The 18,996-nt window shown below is 38.9% G+C and overlaps 1 protein-coding gene across 2 annotated transcripts; it reads right to left on the bottom strand.

Annotated features, from left to right (window-relative positions):
- Positions 1–2,587: 2,587 nt before the first annotated feature.
- Positions 2,588–15,446, bottom strand: LOC111222613 (interleukin-21 receptor-like). Of its 2 annotated transcripts, XM_022746406.1 has the most exons (10): positions 15,372–15,446; positions 13,128–13,213; positions 11,255–11,337; positions 10,871–10,979; positions 9,808–9,989; positions 9,250–9,383; positions 8,964–9,150; positions 8,671–8,752; positions 6,971–7,064; positions 2,588–3,994 (listed from the first exon to the last, which is right to left on the bottom strand). In XM_022746406.1, the coding sequence occupies exons 3-10, from the start codon at positions 11,310–11,312 to the stop codon at positions 3,215–3,217; spliced, it is 1,626 nt and encodes a 541-aa protein (XP_022602127.1). In that variant the 5' UTR covers positions 11,313–11,337; positions 13,128–13,213; positions 15,372–15,446; the 3' UTR covers positions 2,588–3,214. The 2 variants fall into 2 exon arrangements, with proteins under 2 accessions (XP_022602127.1, XP_022602126.1); XM_022746405.1 differs by lacking the exons at positions 13,128–13,213; positions 15,372–15,446 and adding an exon at positions 11,754–11,895.
- Positions 15,447–18,996: the final 3,550 nt, after the last annotated feature.

Raw genomic sequence — 18,996 nt, 5'->3', positions numbered from 1 at the left:
TAAACTGAATTGAACATCCTTCCCCCCGATGAGAGACTTTCCACAACACCTGAGCGCAAGGCCACGTTTGGATGATTAACTAGTGGAGCAGCCTGTCTGCAGCTCAAGGTAAGTTATTTGGTTTAAGCTGCCTCCAAGCAGTTTAATATTCAGATGTCAGTTTCCTTTAACGTTACACTGACATAACTTATATGCGTATTTTGGATATGTTCTTATGTGCCGTGCGCAATGGGTTTTTGGGCATGTTGGTTACCATAGAGACATGCATTTGATGGTGCAGTAGTGTAAGCTGCCGCTGAGCAGTTTAATATTCAGTTGTCAGTTACTTTTAACGTCACACTGATATACCTTTCTTGAAATAATGTGCGTATTTGGATATGTGCTTGTGTGCCGTGCAATGTGTATTGCAAAGCCTTTTTTATGGACCTGGCTGCTTTTGTTGTTACTGCTGCTTCTTTGGTGTGTGCGTTGTAGTACTGTTGTAGACCTATGTTGTATGTGTATGGGATGGGGTAAAATGCTCCTCCCACTACAGCACCCCAAACTTAAAACATTGTCCCTGGGCCCTGGTTATAGCGCTTAAACTGTAGAATCAATTTTCACAATCCTCACCACTATCTCTGTATAATTCTTTGAAACTCCAGTGAAAATTTTACTTTTTTAAACTTGTTTTTAACTGACCTTTATCTCTAGGACTTTTAATTTTATGTCATTTTATTACTGTCTCTTATGTCCTTTGTTTAAGCACTTTGTAAATATCTTAAAATTATTAAGAAATTATTATTAAATGGTCATGTCAGAAGTGGTTTCATGGCTATTTTCACTTGATAGAACATCAACCTACCTTTTAAAAACCAAATGGCTATCACAAGGTTTTTTTTGCTTGATCCCATTATTTAAAATCTACATTTACAATATTACTATTCCAACACAGACTTTCAATATCAACTTTTATGCAGATGATACAGTCTTGTATACACATGGCTCTTCTACAATTCCAACCATGAAAGTAAATCTAAAACCTAAAACTTGTACTGAATGCTGATAAGACAAAAAAGTGTTTTATTCTCATGAACCTGTGATTCCATGTTACATCTTCCTACTGTCCAAACACTTAATAGTACTTACACTGAAGTTGTTCACTCTTATAAATATCTGTGAATTTCATTAGTAGTAGTGTTACATTTAAACCTCATGTGGAACAACTGGCACAGAATCTGAATCAAGACCTCTGGACACTCTGACACTAAACAGACATGTGGCAAGCTTCAGATGGTTGATCATTATTGATATCTACAATTATGTCCTCATTGTTGATGTGCAAAACCCACAAAATAATAACCTGGAATTACTGCCTCACGATTGTATGCAGTTTACATCCATGTCTGTCCAGACTCATATAATATACTGTACGTAGTGAAGACTTTGAAAGGATTTAATAAAAGGTATTTATAGTATTTTTTTGGCTTTCAAGTTTCAAGGTGGACAACCAAGATTACTGTCACCAAGTCAGTATCCCACCAAATGTGAAATATGGTCACTATCTCCCGCTCTGTTCCAGAGTTACGGCGCTGAATAATGGCCAGAAAAGGGTTTTTGCAGAACATTATGACGTCACAGGGTTGCTGAACCTTTTGAATTTAGAATATCATCTCTTAATATTTTTTTCCTTTTTTTTCCTTTGTTGTTTAAAAGTTTAAATTGCAAGTTTTGAATAAACAAAGTCTTTTAGATCTCTTATCCTGACTGTTGAAATTACACTGCATGTGACATCACAGGATACAGTGATGCACAGTGGTGTATGTGCAGCTTTTGATACCAAAAAACCTTTGCATGAGATAAAGGGGAAGACAGAAAGAGGCCAGATTGAGAGACAACATGCATTAACAGGAGAGAAAATGATGAGCTGCAAAAAATTCAAAACACATAACTGGAAATCTGTTATCAGCCTTAAGGCTGACATTAAGCACTTTCTCATTGTAATGCAGCACAGAGCCAATATCATATCATACATGTCACTGTGCTTACACTCTGCACTCTGTGTGAATACAGATTTTATTTACATGATCAAAAATGATTATTAACTGGATTGTGTGGAAAGTGTAGACAGAAACAGGTAGGCTGGTGTAGGATGAAGAAACAGACTTTAAAAAGCAACTGTGTGAGGCCTTAGCTGGCAGGGAAACTCAGGATATGGAAAGTAAATGAGACACACTTCCCCCTCCCACTACAGGACCCATCAGGAGCCCTTTCAGTAGGAAAAATCCACCCTCAGACACTCACTGTTTGATATTATCAGTTAAAGATAACCATCAAAACCTGATAAATATGTACCTTGACAATTTAAATATATCATGATGTAATGTCATAAACAAATTTGTCAAGAATAGGAAAAAAATACATAACATTGGCCCAGAACAGCTAAAAGCCAATCCATTTTTTCTGTGTTTTTTAGCCACGAGTTTTCCAGGGGAAGGGTAAAATATCACGGTTGCACTTCCTTAGTTGTGCATGTACAGTAACTTAATAAATGGCATTTGGTGAAAGACAACAAACGCCCTCTGATGAATGAGGTCAATGTTTCTACTTTGTTCCAGTTTGCTTTTTACTGACATCGCACAAAACAGGATGGATGGTTACAGTGGTTACAGACAAAATGCATATACAAGGAAAACAAACATTATCAGACATCTTGATAAGGCAGCAGGCATGCTAAGGCTGCAGCACAGGCTAATGAAGCATGCATGACCATGAGAGCATGAAGCTGTAAATACAGTGACAAAAGACATTCTCCAGCAGTATGAACCAAGGCAGTGTGCAACGTTTTGATCCTGTGTTGTCGTCTATGAAGTGTTCCATTAGAATAAAATATAATTTTTACTATGATCTATTAATAAATAGATACATTTAAAATTTGTTTTGATGAATTATGGGTTAGCGTAAAAGACAATTAGAAAAAGAGAAGATTATTACATTGGCACACTCTTTGAATGGTCTTTCAAAAGCAAAGCACAGACAAAGGAACATGACTATTTACATACAAAGTAAAAAGTGCACAGATCAACATTTCAAGATGAACAAGACATACAGGATTATGTGCTGACCGGACAACTAGAATCTTCTTTTAATTCAAATATCTTTTGTGAAAATGTCAACGACGTCCCCATGTTTTAAACTACAAACTGTAATTGTGTCATTAAACCAGCAGCGATAATCACGGTGTTTCCCGTAGTTCATTCTCTGCGTTGCTGGAGTCCTCCTGAATAGTGTTACATATCATCCACTGCTTGACGTAGTTAGAATTTAAGTTTTGGTGCTCATGAAATAAATCTGAGTCTATGTTTTCTCCTGTGTTTGAGTCCGAGGCCCCAGGGCTGCTGCACTCTACAAAACCACTGTCAATGGTGTCCAAGTCCACATGGGGGTAGCCGTCTTCTGACTGCTCGTTTGAGGCGAACGAGTCGAGTGATAGCCTCTCTGGTTCATGAAACTGGGCGTGTGGCTGAAAGTTTATATTTTCCACTGATAACTGATTGGATATTTGGTTCTCATGCTGTGGTAATACCCCACTTTGTCTGTCCATGCTGGACAGCTGTGGTCCCCCTAAATCATAGCCAGCGTGCGCTCTGTTGTCTTCCTCAAATGAACCAAAGCTTTCTCCGTCTTGGAAACTCCTGAGGGTGTTCACGGAGCTCTGTGACATGACCTCCTCCTCGAACTCTTCTCCAGACAGGGTTACAGTATGGATGGAGATGTGTCCCTCAGAGTGGCTGGTGCCCTGCGAACTGTCCCGGTCCTGGAAGTGCAGCAGCAAGTTGCTGTGAGGCTGCAGCATATGGAGGAAGTGACCACCTTTTTTGGTCTCATGGTCCTCGCCGTAGCTTTGCTTCTCGTTGTTCCACTGGAGGATGTCGTGTTGCTTCTCGCTCATCGTCTGAACGTGTGAGTTGATCTTTAGGTAATCGTACTCGTTGAATACAGGCTTCACCCACTCCTTCAAAAGAGCAAATGGAAGACATTAACATGGAGTACTGGCCTAAATAAATGTTAACACCAGCCTGTGAATTTTTAAAGGAATAGTTTGACATTTTGCACTTCTTTCTTTCTTTCCACTCTAAAACTCTTTAAGCAGCCGTCCCCAACCTTTTCCAACTCATGGCCCACTTGAGAATCTAAAAAATATTTACTACATGAGGATTTCACAACTTTCAGCAGGATCTAAATATTTATAGTAGCTTCTATTGCACCAGACCATACATGTACATATATGCTCAAATGGCAAACCTGATGGAGGCAAGTTTAGTACAGATACAACATGATACTACAATGAGGGAAATAACACATGAGTTGTCAAAGTAAATTAATTATTTGTAATTATTATCAGTTTCAGAATGTCTCTTTCATGAGTAAGTTTCAGGAAAAATACGATTTTCTTACATCACATAGAAAATATTGACATTTTAGTCATTCAACAATCACTATTTTTAGCTATTTTCCAATACGTGGAAAGACAGAAACTCTAGAGCAGAGTAAAAGGAGCACACATGAATGTTCCCACACTACATATATAATATGGTGTGCTCATTTAAGAAATAATGCCAGGTACAATCGTGTTTTTGACTGTAATACATTCTCTACACAAATGTACGTGTACATGTACAGCAGCTCATTCATGTAACAGGCAGGTAAATCTTCTGCAGTCAGCCTGTAGCCTCCATGCAGCAAGGTGATGCCCAGATAAGAATGAATCAGTCTCTTGACGCAAAGGTCACCACATCCTGAGGTACAAAGCTCATCAAGCATCACGGTGTCGTCTCTGATCCGCTGAGAAAACACAATCAGCCTGCACCACAAGACAAAGATAGTGCAGGCAAACTAGACCAGCGACTTCTGGTTTGGTTTTTCACAGCGAACCTGACAACATGATATACAGCACCAAAAAAATACACCTGGTGAGAGCCATCTGAAGAGCAACAAGGATCGCACTACAGAGCTTCACACCTGTCATAAAGCACTTCACACTACAGACGTTTTGTTTCACTCACACTTTCACACTGGACTACCACTGCACCAGATTTCAGATGATGTAATACAGATTCAAGATGATGTAACTTAAGCGTGCCATTTGTATTTGTATTTGAATTCGATGAATTTGAGACTGCAGTATTCACATACTCACACAGAAGACTGTGAATATAAACTACATACTGTGCACAGTATGCTGTATAATGTACTGTACAAGCTACTCTTTATGATGAAGGACTGGTGGCAAATTGAGTGTTATTTGGGGTATTTGAAAGTACTAAACATTAGGGCCGAAGTCTGACTCTGCCATCAATATAAAATAAGTTGACAGAGTGAGTTTTAGTGAAAATACAGACGCCACTACAGCAGACTCAGTATCATCTACCTACGCTCAACTCCTACTTTTTCTTCTTTTATTGAAAGTATGTGTATTTGCTCCTAGGTCTACTGAGTAAGTCCTCATAAAGGCATACACATTTACCGAATGTCATTTATGTCTTCTATAATGTGATTTATATAGTTTGCATGTAAAACAAACAGAAGGAAGTTTGGTTTTCTTACACAAGCCAGAAGATAGAAAGCTCAATGCAGTTGCACCTCCTGACATAACGTGTCTTCATGCCACAGCCATTATCTGTTGTCGCTCACATGTTTTCCTTCACACTTAACTTCACACTTCACACTTCACACTTCTGTATTTTTAGGTTGTTTTTAAACGTATGAATGAGTTTGTGTGTTCTTCTATTTGTAAATCCGCTTAACTTGCCCCATAGGTCACAAAATGTTAATACATTTTTTTAGCCTGGTTTAGTTTATACATTTAGTATAGAAGAGCAAAGTACAGGAGTGCACTTCAGGATTTCATTATCTCTCTTGTACTTCCCCCTCCACAGTGTGTTCTCTGTTATTTGCTGCAGCAGCGCACTCTGCTGAGCAATGTTTGTAACTGCACACAAATCTCACACTAACTGTGGTGTTCGAGCTGTTTGTCATGAAGTGGCTCATTCAAAAGTAAATAAGCAAATAACAGTATGTTTGACAGAATTCCCCCATATACTGTAGACGATGCAATGATGTGTTTGCAACAGATGGTTAAAAACAAAACTCTGAGAAACAAGTAATGTAACATTATATAAAGATCAGGCCTTTAAGACCAGTTAAACACACCCTTAGAAAAGCCTTGTCACAATATTAGAATATATAGGATACCACACGGTGTCCAGACTCTTTATAATATTGATCTCATAGTGACAAACTACAATATATAAGCCTGGAAAGTCCTAACTTTGTTCTTCAACCCTGAGAACCTGATCTCGCTTCTACTGCTTAAAACCTGTTCTTAGGAAATGATAAGTAATCTTAGTGTTATTTAATCCCATGCATGTTTCCAGGCTGTCATGTTTTGAGGACCAAGAGTCAAATTTGACCATTTTGAGCCTGTATTGCTGACATAGACATTTAGAAGCGTAGCCTGCACTCCATCAGTTTTGACTTAAAATTGGACTGAAAATTGAATTAAAAATAATAAGTAGTCTCTTTTTAGAAGAATTTACATTAGGTGAATGGAAAATACAGCCATAAAAACATCACCACTCTGTGCCCATATTAAGTGTAAACAGGCTGTTTTTAGCCTCATGCAATGACACATAAAAGACCTGAAACAGATACACCAGGGGTATTTTCCACTGGGGTGGAACAGGTTAGGGTGTCAGAGACAAATATCTACCCACAGCATCTCTGATAGATAAAAAAACGAAAAGCCTCTTGAAGCCCCTGCACACTGAGTCATTTGCCTCACGAGGGCCCTTAGCTGTGAATGAAGGGAAAGTCCCATCAAGCGCGGTCCAGATGTGCTAAAAGTCCCCTCTTGGGCAACACCTGCTGGGCCGTTTTTGAAATTACACACAAAGCTAATCTGAGCTGAGTTTGTTTTGCTTTCTCTTACCTTGAAGTTCCCTCCATGGTTGTGGTAGAGGGGCTTGAAAAACTCATCTGGCTTGGGGATGTATGTGATCAGCTGGAGCTTTTTCTGCCAAAACCTGAAACAGACAAAGAATGGAAATGGAGAATGGAAAATGAAATGACATTTATAACTCAAAAGTGCTGCTTTTATGATAAGGCTCTTTCGTTTTTCGGTGGTAAATCATAACCACTTATACCGATAGCAGAAAATGACTTTCATGTGAATTATTACACAGCACTAAGCTGAAAACATGGTTCTCAGTCACACCTAAGTTATTCTGAACATTAATAAATAATAAAATGATAAAATAATAAAATAAAAAAATATATGCCTAATCAGGAGGTATGACTTACCGATAAGACGCAGCAAGTGGCGCAGTAAGTAAGTAAGTGTCTTATTGAGCACTCGGAAATATACACTCATTTGCCAGTTTATTAGGTACGACTAGCTTAAACCAATGCAAAAACAATGTTGATTAGATGATTTAGGAATTTTGGAGTCAGTCAAAATGTTCTGGGGAAAAGTGTGTGTCAGGCTGATAAACAGCATCTTAACACTCTGGCAAACGCAAAACAGGTGACTAGAGTTGCCAGCATTTATCTTTAGATGATCTGTTTAATATTATATACAGGAAAGAGCAGCCTATTGTTTATGACACTGAACATCCTCTCCTCTCTGAATGCTGGGTCATGCTCCCTGGGTGATGCTTTAAAATCTTACCATGTGAAATCTATTGAACAAACAGCCACGTCATCCCCAAGTCACATCAACTTCTGCATATTTATTGCTTTATTGTACTGAACTAGTGTAAAAGCTGTTGCTGGAAAACACCTCAGAGTATGACACAAAACAAATCAACAGCACCACAAACTGCAACTTCTGCTACTAATACCGTGGTTCATTATAAGGAGCATATGTAAGTGGTGCATTGAACCACACCAAAGTCAGAATCACTATGGCACACAGAAGATATCATCTTATGATACCTGAGTTCATGCTCGATCTGGGGCTCGTCTTTTTTATTCTTGTAACTGTGTGCCCTTGATAAGTGAAGTGTTCTCAGTTCTCAAACACTGATGCTCTGCATAACTTCCTATGTCTGCTAGCCATTTCAGTGCAATGTGTCGCTGCACGTACAGTGCTGCAGTGGTTTCTCTACATGTGGGAGGTGATGCCAAGAAAAGTGTTGATTGAAGCAGTGAGAAGACTTGCTAATCATTTACTGGAAGACACAGTGTCAATAACTTTAAGTCTTGATTTGATCTATCTGAGATATGTTGCATGCAATTAATGTAGATTCACTTACGCATGAATTTTGTAAAGAAATTTAACCTTTAAACACAATTTACATGTTTTATTTTTTATTATTAATAGTTTGTTCTGTTTAAATATATTCAGTTCTGCAGGTTTCTCCAAAAGCTTGAAGTAAAGACTGTGAGCACCAAGCACCACCGGTTCAAAAACATACATGAGATGATCTCATGTAGTGAATGTTTTGGATTGGCTAACAACCACCATATCTTTGAAAATACGGAAACATGACCCACTGAATTGTTGGTCAGGAGGCATCTTGAGAAATGATTAAAGTCCTGAAGGTAACTCCAGTACATTCTTTAAGAAGAGATGCTTAAATTCTCACACTTGCAGAAAAACAAAATAACTCCAGTGTTCACAATACTCACGGCTTTTGTAAATAACCCAGCAACACGATGCCGAGGATCAGAAAGAGTCCCACCGGGATACACCACCAATGTTTATTATTTCCTGTAAAGGAGACAAAATGTTTAAATATGTACAGAAAACCCCCGATAGAATAAAAAAACTTAACACTTCCCACATGACCAGCCTCAACAGTGTGACCTAACATGGATAATATATCACGATCAGGAACCTGAACCACGATTTTATATATATACCCTGGACGATACGATGATTGTATCACGGTTCCGGGTTGGAAGGTACAAGGTTCTCTTACCTTCAGTCTCTACAGAAGCTCGTGTTCTCCACTCTGCTGTAGCGCTCCACTCACTCCACGGACCATGATAAGTATTGTCGGGACACATTTTGGCCTGAACATCCACAGTGTAGTTGACATGCAGCTGGAGTTTGTCATGTTCTAACTCAATGTACTTTTTTTCCATAAAAAGGGGAAGAACTGGATGCTGTTAGGAAGGAATAACAAAAACAGAACAGTTTGACAATAATGTCCTGCAAGAGCATCTCAATTTCTTTTGGTCTTTGTGTTTCTGTTGACATGTTACCTTCGACAGGTCTTTGCTCTCTCTTATGCGCACACTGTATACGAGACAGTCTTTTTGGTTGTCGCTGTCCCAGGTGATGTTGTAGACTCCATTTGTGTTTGTCACTTGAACATTGGAAGGAGGCTTAGGTTTCACTGTGAAAGTAAAGTCCCAAGGGGACCGGGGAAATATTGTGAAGTTGAACATGCATACGACACTCTACACCACAAGTGGCAGTTAGACATTATTTTTAGCTTAAGTTTTCGTTTGGAGGGTAAAGCAGCTGGGTGAGCAAATGACAATTGGGAAAGTTGCCAGTATGATTTCTTTCATCTCTGGATTTTAATGCGCAGTAATTTGTGAGGACTGTTAGTCACAGGCTGGTTGTATTCAACGAGATTTTACAAGTATTTACAATGAAGAAGTTAATATTTAACTCTTGCTGCATTTTAATGCCACTAAACAAGTCATAGGTGATGTCCGTGACCTTTTGTAATGTCTGTGTTATTCTCTTATCTGTTCAGTAGAAATGACAAATACTGATATGTGAACTCATGTGGTTATAACAGTTCAACTTACCCACATCACACAGTCCCCAGCTGGGTGACTCACTCATTATTTCTCCATTATCTTGTCGGCTGACTTTAGCACTACAGATGGTTCCAACTGAGGTAACGTCATCAAAGTTCTTCGGGGCGATTATGCACCAGGACTGAGGCGGTTCGACTTCACAACTGCCTTCAACCTCTTCATCGTCACCACTGTAACAAAAAAACACAATGATGAAGTGCAGGTACATTCATTATTGATCATTATTGATTAATCTGCCAGTTATAGTTTTGTCAAGGGGAAGGGGGGAAAAAAAGGTCAGAAAATACCGGTTTCCCCACGGTATTCAAAATGCTTGTTATTTTGAATTGAGCTCTCACTCATCACATTCGAGGAGCTGGGAAGCAGAAAATCTTTGGTATTTTGCTTGATAAATAACTGAAATGATCAACCAATTAACAACATTGTTTGTAGTTTAATCTTTGTATTCTATCTTTGTAAAATACATTGTCTGTCCACCAGGGAGCACGTATACAAGTTTATTTCTCAACTGTGAAATGTCCCACTCGATCGGCTACGTATCCTGGTTGCAGTCGTTTAAACGCCACATCTAGAAAAATGTTTGTGTGCATCACATGTTTATGTTTAAGTAATGGATAATGTCATGTAAGGATTTTTATTAACATGCTAAAGCGGTCGGGCTCTACTCCTCACGCTGATGATAATGAACGTAAGATATACATAAGATAACATCATGACATCAGTGAAGGGCTCTAACACTGAAAACATCCTGATGTTTGGTGCTTTTGCGGAAGGTGTGACGTAAGTCAAACATCTTTCCATGAGTGAAGCGCCTCCATTTTCAAAAATTTCTCACAAAGCAATAACAACTGATGACACTTGATCTATCACAATATTAGTGACGGCACAAAAATAACTCAATTATTAAGTCTCATTTAGAAGCAGAAATCAACAGCTATCTCCCAGACAGCCATCTGCATTAAAACAAGTGGTACTCTAGTAAAGTCATATATGGCATCATACATCAACATAAAACATATTGATGATCAGCCACGCTAACAACGCCTCGTACCTGCAAGTGACTTGGAGTGTGACAGGATGTGTCGGCATCGAGCCTGAGCAGGAACAATTCAGTAGAGTTTCATAGTCCGTTGAGCAGGTCACAATGCATGAAGACGTGGCTGGAGCAGAAATGAAACGTGTTTTGTGTTGCTGCAGTTGCATTTACTAAATTTAACATTCATGCACTACAAATGTCTGCACTTTAAATTCTTTATTTAACAAGGCAATCTCAATCAAGGTAAGAAGCTCATTTCAAAGGCCACAGCATCAAGACAAACACACAACAGTGTACAAGAGTAAAATACAAAGCTCATCTTTCATTTAAATTGGGGGATTTCTACTAGACTTTCGCAACAATACAAGAAAAAGACCCTGATTAAATAAGACGACTCACCATGAATCAACAAAGTGAGGCCCCACAGCATCAATAAGCACACAGGTTTGAGCGCCATGGGGACGACCCACTGTTCTCAGCAACTGGATAGAAAGGAGGAAACACAGCAGCTGGAACTAAATATAGACTTATTTGTTATAAATTTGTCTGTGCTAAAAGTAAAAGTTCAAACAAAAAACACAGTTTAATGCTAAAAAAAAAAAAAAAAAAAAAAAAAAAAAAAAAATTAAATTATTATTAAAAATATTTGGTTTGATTTGGGGAAATAGTTATCAAATGGAAAAAGGTTTTAAAATCTACCTACAGCATCAGATGTGGTGAATAAACATCATTAGCATTAACAATAATAACGACATACATTCATAAAAGAGCATCAAGATTTCCATTTACTACTCATAATTACAAGGTAATAAATGACCAAATGAATGAATGAATAAACATCTCAATAAGAACTGCTCTCAATGTTTTTAAAGCGAATTTTAAGAAGCAACAATCTTACCTCTTTTTGATTTATAATCCTGCCACCTAATCAGTCAGCTAGCTAACGGAGTCACTGATGTACCGCTGCCTGTGAGAGAACGTTTAGTGGAATAATGCTCAGCCTTTGTCACAGGCGTCATCATAACTGGCGTGACTAAGGATGTGGTTTCAGACCCTCTGAGCGGTGTCTGTGTGGTGCCTTTCCACCACATCCACATTGCCGCTATGAATATGCAGTAGTTAACCAGAGGAGGAAAAAAAGTCAACAGGAAACTGAAACTACCATCTACAAAATAATGTAGTCATCATGTTTGTGTCACTTATAGCCAAGACAATTTCTTTTCTTTTCTTTTTTCTTTTTTTTAAGAACATGCTTTTCAGTAGAGGAAATATACAGAGGTACAGATGAACTTTAACCAACTCTTCTTCTCAGTTACTGATCTACTGACTGCCACATGATGTTATGCCATTTAATTATTACAAAGCTCCTCTTTGCTCATGTCGCTTTTAACATTCACTCAAAACCAGATTCCTGTGTGTCTCAGTACTGAAATTAATCAGAGAGGCTTTGTGGAGCCTTTCAAAAGACCCTTAACATACACCTACATGTCTACAATAACAGTTTATCAGGGGTTTTCAGACGCTCCCAGCAGAGTGCATTGTGTCTGAGGCTAAATGAGTCATAGTGCTGCTGTGGAGCCCCTCAGAGCTCACTTTTAATAATAATATTTTCTCTTGATGTTGTTGCCTCTGAGCATGTTGGTGCTTTGGGCTTTGGTGGGACCTGGTGGAACTTAAAAATCGCTACGTAGGCGTGCAAATGTGTCTTGTTTAACGTCACTGCACCAATATTAGTCAAAGCCAAATGCCATTCTATCACACAAACGTACACAAAGCTTTGCATCTGTCGTGCTTTGAAGCAGGTTCGTGGTTACAGGGCGAACGCATGAGCTGAAAAAAAAATAAAAATTCACCCTCATTCAGCAGCCAGTATATTAAGTGCACCTGCAATATCTAATGCAACCTAGAACAGCAGCTCACCCACAGATCGATGGATACAAACGGAAATTAATTATTTTCACTGTGTGTTTTTTTTACTGAGGTTGTAGTTTGTAGTGGTGTGAACTGGACTGTGTTGTATTGAGACGTCTTTCTGATGTGTTGCACACAACAATTACAAACATGAAAGGGGAAGAATATTACAAAACATATTTTAATGTAGTGCAGTCCAGCACAACAACGCCACAGACTGTAAGCTCACTCACGAGCATGTGATTAACACCTCTGACCATAGTGAGCTTCATGAGGCCAGAATGTGTGGCAGAGCTGTTGTATTGGATTGCATTACATCACACAGGTGTACGTAGTAAAGTGACCAGGGAGAATACAGTACCTTTATGAAGCTGCTCCTGCAACTGATCTAGAACCAGGCAATGGCGTCAGAACTGGAGCTGGTCCCTGGGTGCTGCAGTGTGGCTGCTGGTGAGGATGGGAGAACAAATTTCTTCATGAGGAGTTTCGACATAATTTTCCCACACATTCATTCACTGGGGTTTCCAACCTGGAAGGTGCTCTTTAAAGTCACGCTGATTGAATGCAATACACTGTAAGGTAGTGATAACTGTTGCATGCTCAGAAAGTTAAGGCCTGAGATGCTCCGACATGCAGCTGCTCTGTCTTGTACAAACACCAGGCAGCCGCCGGAGAACTCTGTATACCAGGTTTAGCTCAAACCTTGGGGAGTTTGCAGTTATCCGTTTTTAATGCACTTCTACCAGCTACAGAATAGACACATGCATTTACTCAACTTTCACTGATTTCTGTTTCTTTTAACGCACACTTTACTTTTAACCTTCAAAAAGCATGGGCTGCAGAGCGTTTCACACAAAGCCAGAGTTGCAAATTTCACTTGGGTCTCCTGCTCACAATATTCTCAATCTTGTTCTCAGTGTTGAGTGAAATTCGTTTCTGTTGTGTTGACTCATTCCCTGTGTGAGAGATTTGTGAAAGTACAAAGTCGATGGCTGTAATCAGTACGAAGTCACAGGTAAATGGACACACCTTTGTTCATTAGAGTCTGCCAACAACATTCCCCGCTCTCCCTCTCACACGTCTCTCATTTGACAAAGACCGCCTCAGTGGCAGGCTGATGCTCTTTCACCACAGCACTGGTCACGGTACTGGCAGGTGAGTCCAAGTCTGTTACTGGTGAGGTGTTTCAACACACAGTGAGAATATGCATGAGAATATTACTCAGCAGGCTCAAGGTGTTGACACTTAGTCTCCCCCAGATATCACAGCCTGTGCTTCTCTTTTCTTGATTTAGTTGGGTGCCAATAAATCCTCAGGTGATACAACAATATGAAGCCTGTTACATGGCGAAGGCTGCCCCTCAGTATACCACAGGGAGAAAGCCACCTTTTAAAACTGCTGTTGATATTTGACCCCAGAGTGCACTGGTGACAGTGCAATTGAACAAGTAGAGGCCTATAAATACTTGGGAATACATACAGACAACAGATTACCCCCCCCCCCCCACGACGGCTATTACACTATTAAATAAACAACCAGCTACTCCCTGACCATATCACATTGAAATCATATGATGTCATGACTTAGTATGGTTTTATGATTTCTCAGAATTGACTTACAGTTTTTATGATTGATATTGTGTTATGATTTTCTGACTTCGCAGCGGAGTCTGACTTCTATGGCTATGTCGTCTATTCATGTGAAATCCCACAATGCAATTATACATGCAATAATTTTGCCGTGTGCCGTCTTAAATATGTTCACATGTATGACTTTATCGTTGTACGTACAGCATAGATGTATATGTCAATTGGCGCACCGCCACCATTTTCGCCCACTCTTCCTTTCAGATGAGTGGGCGAGATATTTTCAGGTGTCTGCCTTGCCGCCACAGCATGTTTCCAAAATAGGTTTTCAATGATGTTCAAGTCAGGGGACTGTGAACAATCAGAAACCCGGCCCTTCTCACTTCAGTAACTTGACTGACTGCAGGACAGTTGCATCTAGAATTTGCTGATGTTTACTTGAATCAATTCTGGCCAGACAACCCCAAAGCAGAATATTTCAACTCTAATGTTTAACAGTTGGCAATAACATTTGTTTCATTCACCTGTTATCTTATATCTTTACTTGAACATGACATGACATGACAGTGCATCACCAGTTAGAGAAAATTACATTTCTGAATTATTCTTGCAGCAGGGGTTCTATCTATTTATTTTAACTTCAAAAATCAACAAAATATTTAATCTCTTGCTTTCAACTACATATTAAATCATTTTTTGGAATTGTATTTTATTTTATTTTTGTGGAATACAGCATGGCTTTTCATTGGTATTTCCCTTGACAAGATTTAATTTGGGTGGGGGGATCTCGTGGAATTTTTTGGGTAAAAACCAAGTCCCCCAAGAGAATATCAGTATTACTGGTTTCACTTCAAAATATATATTGTTGAACCCCAATGACTGACTGTCACACACACACGCATGCGCGTATACACGCGCGCTCTCGTGTGCACACACACACACACACACATAGAAAGAGGATGAGCGTGAGACCCAATTTCATTGACGGGAATAGAGGTTCAATATTTGCATGTACTCACAGGGGAACTCCGTCATGACGATGTGCTCGTGTAGTTTTCACATCGTGGACTGAATCTAATCTTAACAACATTGAAAACGTAACGTTGTCGCTGTTCGCTACTTTCTGCTGGGTTAAAGAAATGTGAAGTTTTTGCGAGTTGCCGTCTCCTTTTTTTTTTTTTTTCACGAGAAACAAATGAAAAGTGAAAGAAAGACTGATCCCACCCCCGACAGGTCACAACCTCCACCACCAGCTCGGTGAAACCACAGCGCCGAAATGTGGAGTAAGTTTATGCAACTTAAAGGACAAGTTCACAACCTTTCAATGTTTCTGCCTTAAAACAACAGTCAGCGGTCCATATGAACATTACATCAGTTCATGCTGGTTGTAGTCCTTCCTGCTGTTCATGCCGGCCATTGAAAAAGAAACATTTCCTAACCAATGTAAGTGATGGAGACAAAATCCACAGTCATCATTCTGCGCAAAAATGTATTCAGTGGTTTATTTGAGGTTAATATGAAGGTTCAGCACTAAACCAATCAAGTGGGTATCTCCCACAGTTACAGTCTTTTTAAGTATAAAATTCCCTCTTTGTGTTTCCCTGAACTGTTTTCTTTTTGGGCGGCAGGGGAGGAATTGTACAAAGAAGGAATTAGTTACAAAAAACAAAATCAACTTTGGATGATTACAGAAACAGTTTCAATGCAAAATAAATAAATATCTTGGGAATCATCTCAGAAAAACAGTCGTCATGTTTGATATAATAATTTCCCAGAGTCAGCGTGGGTGTCTTTTACTTTTGATACCTTAAGCACATTTTGCTGTAATACTTCTCTACATGTACTTGTATAAGATTTTGAATGATGACTCTTACTTGTGTATTATATACTTATTATATATTGTGTACTTGAGTATTTTTACATTGTTGTATTGTATTCTTCCACCACCTGCTGTTCTTAAATACACATGTGAAACAACAGTACATCAGATTATGAAACCTTGTTACATCACATCACATCCTAGTTTACAATATGTCAGATTTGTTTATTGACCTACAGAAAAGAGAACTACAGCATAGTCACCTACAGTCTACAAATATAAATGCTCTATAATTATGTGAAGGTTACTCCAAAGGTTTGAGCTTTGGAGGCGTGATTTGAATAGAAGGTAAAAGAGCCTCTTTCTTCATGCTGTGCTATTTAATATTTATATCTTATAGATGAATGCTGCTTGAATTATTTCCCATTCGGATGCAATACTTGTACATGGTTGCACACTGATGTTAAGATTGAATTTTAACACACAATGAAGATTAACAGACATAATACAATAATCTCATTAAAATATGATGCATGTTGTATTTTAAATGTAGTTAGACCACTTACAGTTTAAGGCTTTGTTCACTCAGGAAGCAGCGATCTCCTGACTGAAACGGTTTTTTTGCTCATACTCAAAGCAGATCGGGGAACCGATCCCAGAGAGGAGGATCTAGTTAAGGTTACTGTCCCACACGGCTTAAAACAAATTAACCCCTCATGTAGCAGCCTGTTGGCAATGCAACCCAAGCACACATGGTTTGGAGGCACATCTGACAAGTGTGACAACTGAGAAAAGTTGCATCTGCGATCAGAAGTGCTTCCAAAGTGATCACAGTGTAATGCGTCAATAAGGTCACATTATGAAGCAAACCATACTATTCACAGCGATCTGTTTTACTTTCAATGCTTTACTAAATTTGAACTCCAGACATTCACTTCTTTCAACTCAAAACAAAACATCTGGGCACACACATGAATGTCTTGCGAGGACTTTTATAATGGAAACAATAATTAGATAAATAATTTTATTAATCCCTAAAGGGGAATTGGTTTACCACTAAATTGAAAAATAACATATTAATACAAGAAATCAATTAACAAATAAATAGAGAGTTGAGCAGAACCAGTAATACAGGCAAGAAAAGTGACATAAAACTTTTATGATTAACAAAGGCAGATAGAGTATAAAATAAGATATTTTTAATGATGTAAAAACATAATCAATTACTTGTCAAAATGCCCTTGAGCAATGCACTTGACACAACATGGTCCAGTGGAGCTGCTTGAAGAGGGGTAAACACACAAAAAAAGTGTGACATGGGAATTTTCCATTAATAGATGAAGAATGATGTGTCCGAGTGGTGAAGACGCATACATATAATTCTCATGCTTTGTTGCATGTTATTCCCCCGCTCTGTCCCTCTGTCCCTTTGCTTCACGTCCTTCTCTGTAACAGTTCAATGACCAACAAAAATGTCAAACATAACATCAAAACATAACAGTACGTCCAGTAATACTGGTACAAGCTTACTGTTTACCATGTTATTCATCTAACATGCTTGACTTTTCCCCCTGAAACTAAAACATCCTCAGTCGCAGCTTCTGGTTCAGTGTAGTGTACTTTACTTTTACTTACCTGTCAATGTACATACAGGTTCATAAAAGTCAGAGAAAATACAATTAAAATAAATATTTTGTTAATAAAAAACAGACTTGTCTGTCTTTAAAAGACTTCAGTATCTTTGTTGTGGTTTCAGGAGTGATCTTATTCAGAATACATATCTGTAGCATAGCAAATTAATTGTTTTTCTTCCTGGTGTTGTGTTCATGAGAAAAACAATAGAGCATAAATACAGAATAGAAACTCATAATCTTTATATGCATCCTCATCCTAAAGCAGATGTTCCAACTTCAGTTTTTTTTCTGAGGCTGAGCTGCAGAGGATTTCAGTGAGGAGCAGTAGATGAGTTCGTCCACTGGAGGGCAGTATAGATAGTTCTGCTGATGGTTCTGTGCCCCTGTACCAGTGACTCAGTGTGTTTTTATGTCGGTGCATGTGTGTCACCGAGACAGATTCCTGTTGCTTTGCTGTGCTTGGCACATAACGTGAGCTGTGGGATACAACGCGGTGCAAAAAGAAAAATGTCCATTCAATAACAGGATACCAAAAAAAACTACTTCCCCTAGCACGTTACGTGGCAAATTTATTTCATCAAATACATTTCAAATGGTGAACATGGAGAGGATGTCAAAGCTGCTGTTTCCTCAGTTTATTTTTTTGTTTCATTCACTTATTATCTTATATCTTTACTTGAATTTCTTTTACATAAAGTAAAATCTGATAACGCAGGATAACGGCAGCACTCCGTACTTTGAAACTTTAATTATAATATCTCACATGAAAGGCAAAAATATCAGTGAATTGCCAAGAACAATAAAAACTATTGAAAGTAATGCCACATTTTCGTTGCCATCACTTTGTTAACTGGAACAAGAGAAAACACACAAATCATAAAGAGTGCAGAAACAGTTACAACATGTATGTTTGTGACCTTTTGCAAGTTTTTGTGGGTGTCCCTGGGGGCATGGGTGTGTGTGTGTGTGTGTGTGTGTTGGGAGAAAGGGGGTGAGGGGTGGGTGGGGGCTTTGCTCTTTTTAGCCGAGGTGGCTGAAACAGCTCTCCTCAGGTTGAGGAGGGGTTTTATTCCTCTCGAGGGCTGCAGGCTCTCGTCGAGTTGTTCTGTGAAGTGACCCGCGCGCTGAAGCAAAGTGGTGGAGGTGTCTTTACCGTGAGGGGTGGTGGCGCGGTTACATGTTCAGAGGTGG

This window comes from Seriola dumerili, unplaced genomic scaffold (assembly GCF_002260705.1).
Source record: "Seriola dumerili isolate Sdu_G_001 unplaced genomic scaffold, Sdu_1.0 BDQW01000104.1, whole genome shotgun sequence".
NCBI classification, from domain to species: domain Eukaryota; kingdom Metazoa; phylum Chordata; class Actinopteri; order Carangiformes; family Carangidae; genus Seriola; species Seriola dumerili.
The sequence above is the reverse complement of the archived record's forward strand: the minus strand, read 5'-3'. Positions and strand labels throughout refer to the sequence as shown.

Bases quoted from the DNA above. Each gene is read 5' to 3' on its own strand.
- LOC111222613 (XM_022746406.1), bottom strand. From the start codon at position 11,312: ATGGCGCTCAAACCTGTGTGCTTATTGATGCTGTGGGGCCTCACTTTG. The intron at 10,980-11,254 runs GTGAGTCGTCTT...TTTCTGCTCCAG, and splicing joins CCTCACTTTGTTGATTCATG to CCACGTCTTCATGCATTGTG. The intron at 9,384-9,807 runs GTAAGTTGAACT...TTACTTTCACAG, and splicing joins CTGGGGACTGTGTGATGTGG to TGAAACCTAAGCCTCCTTCC.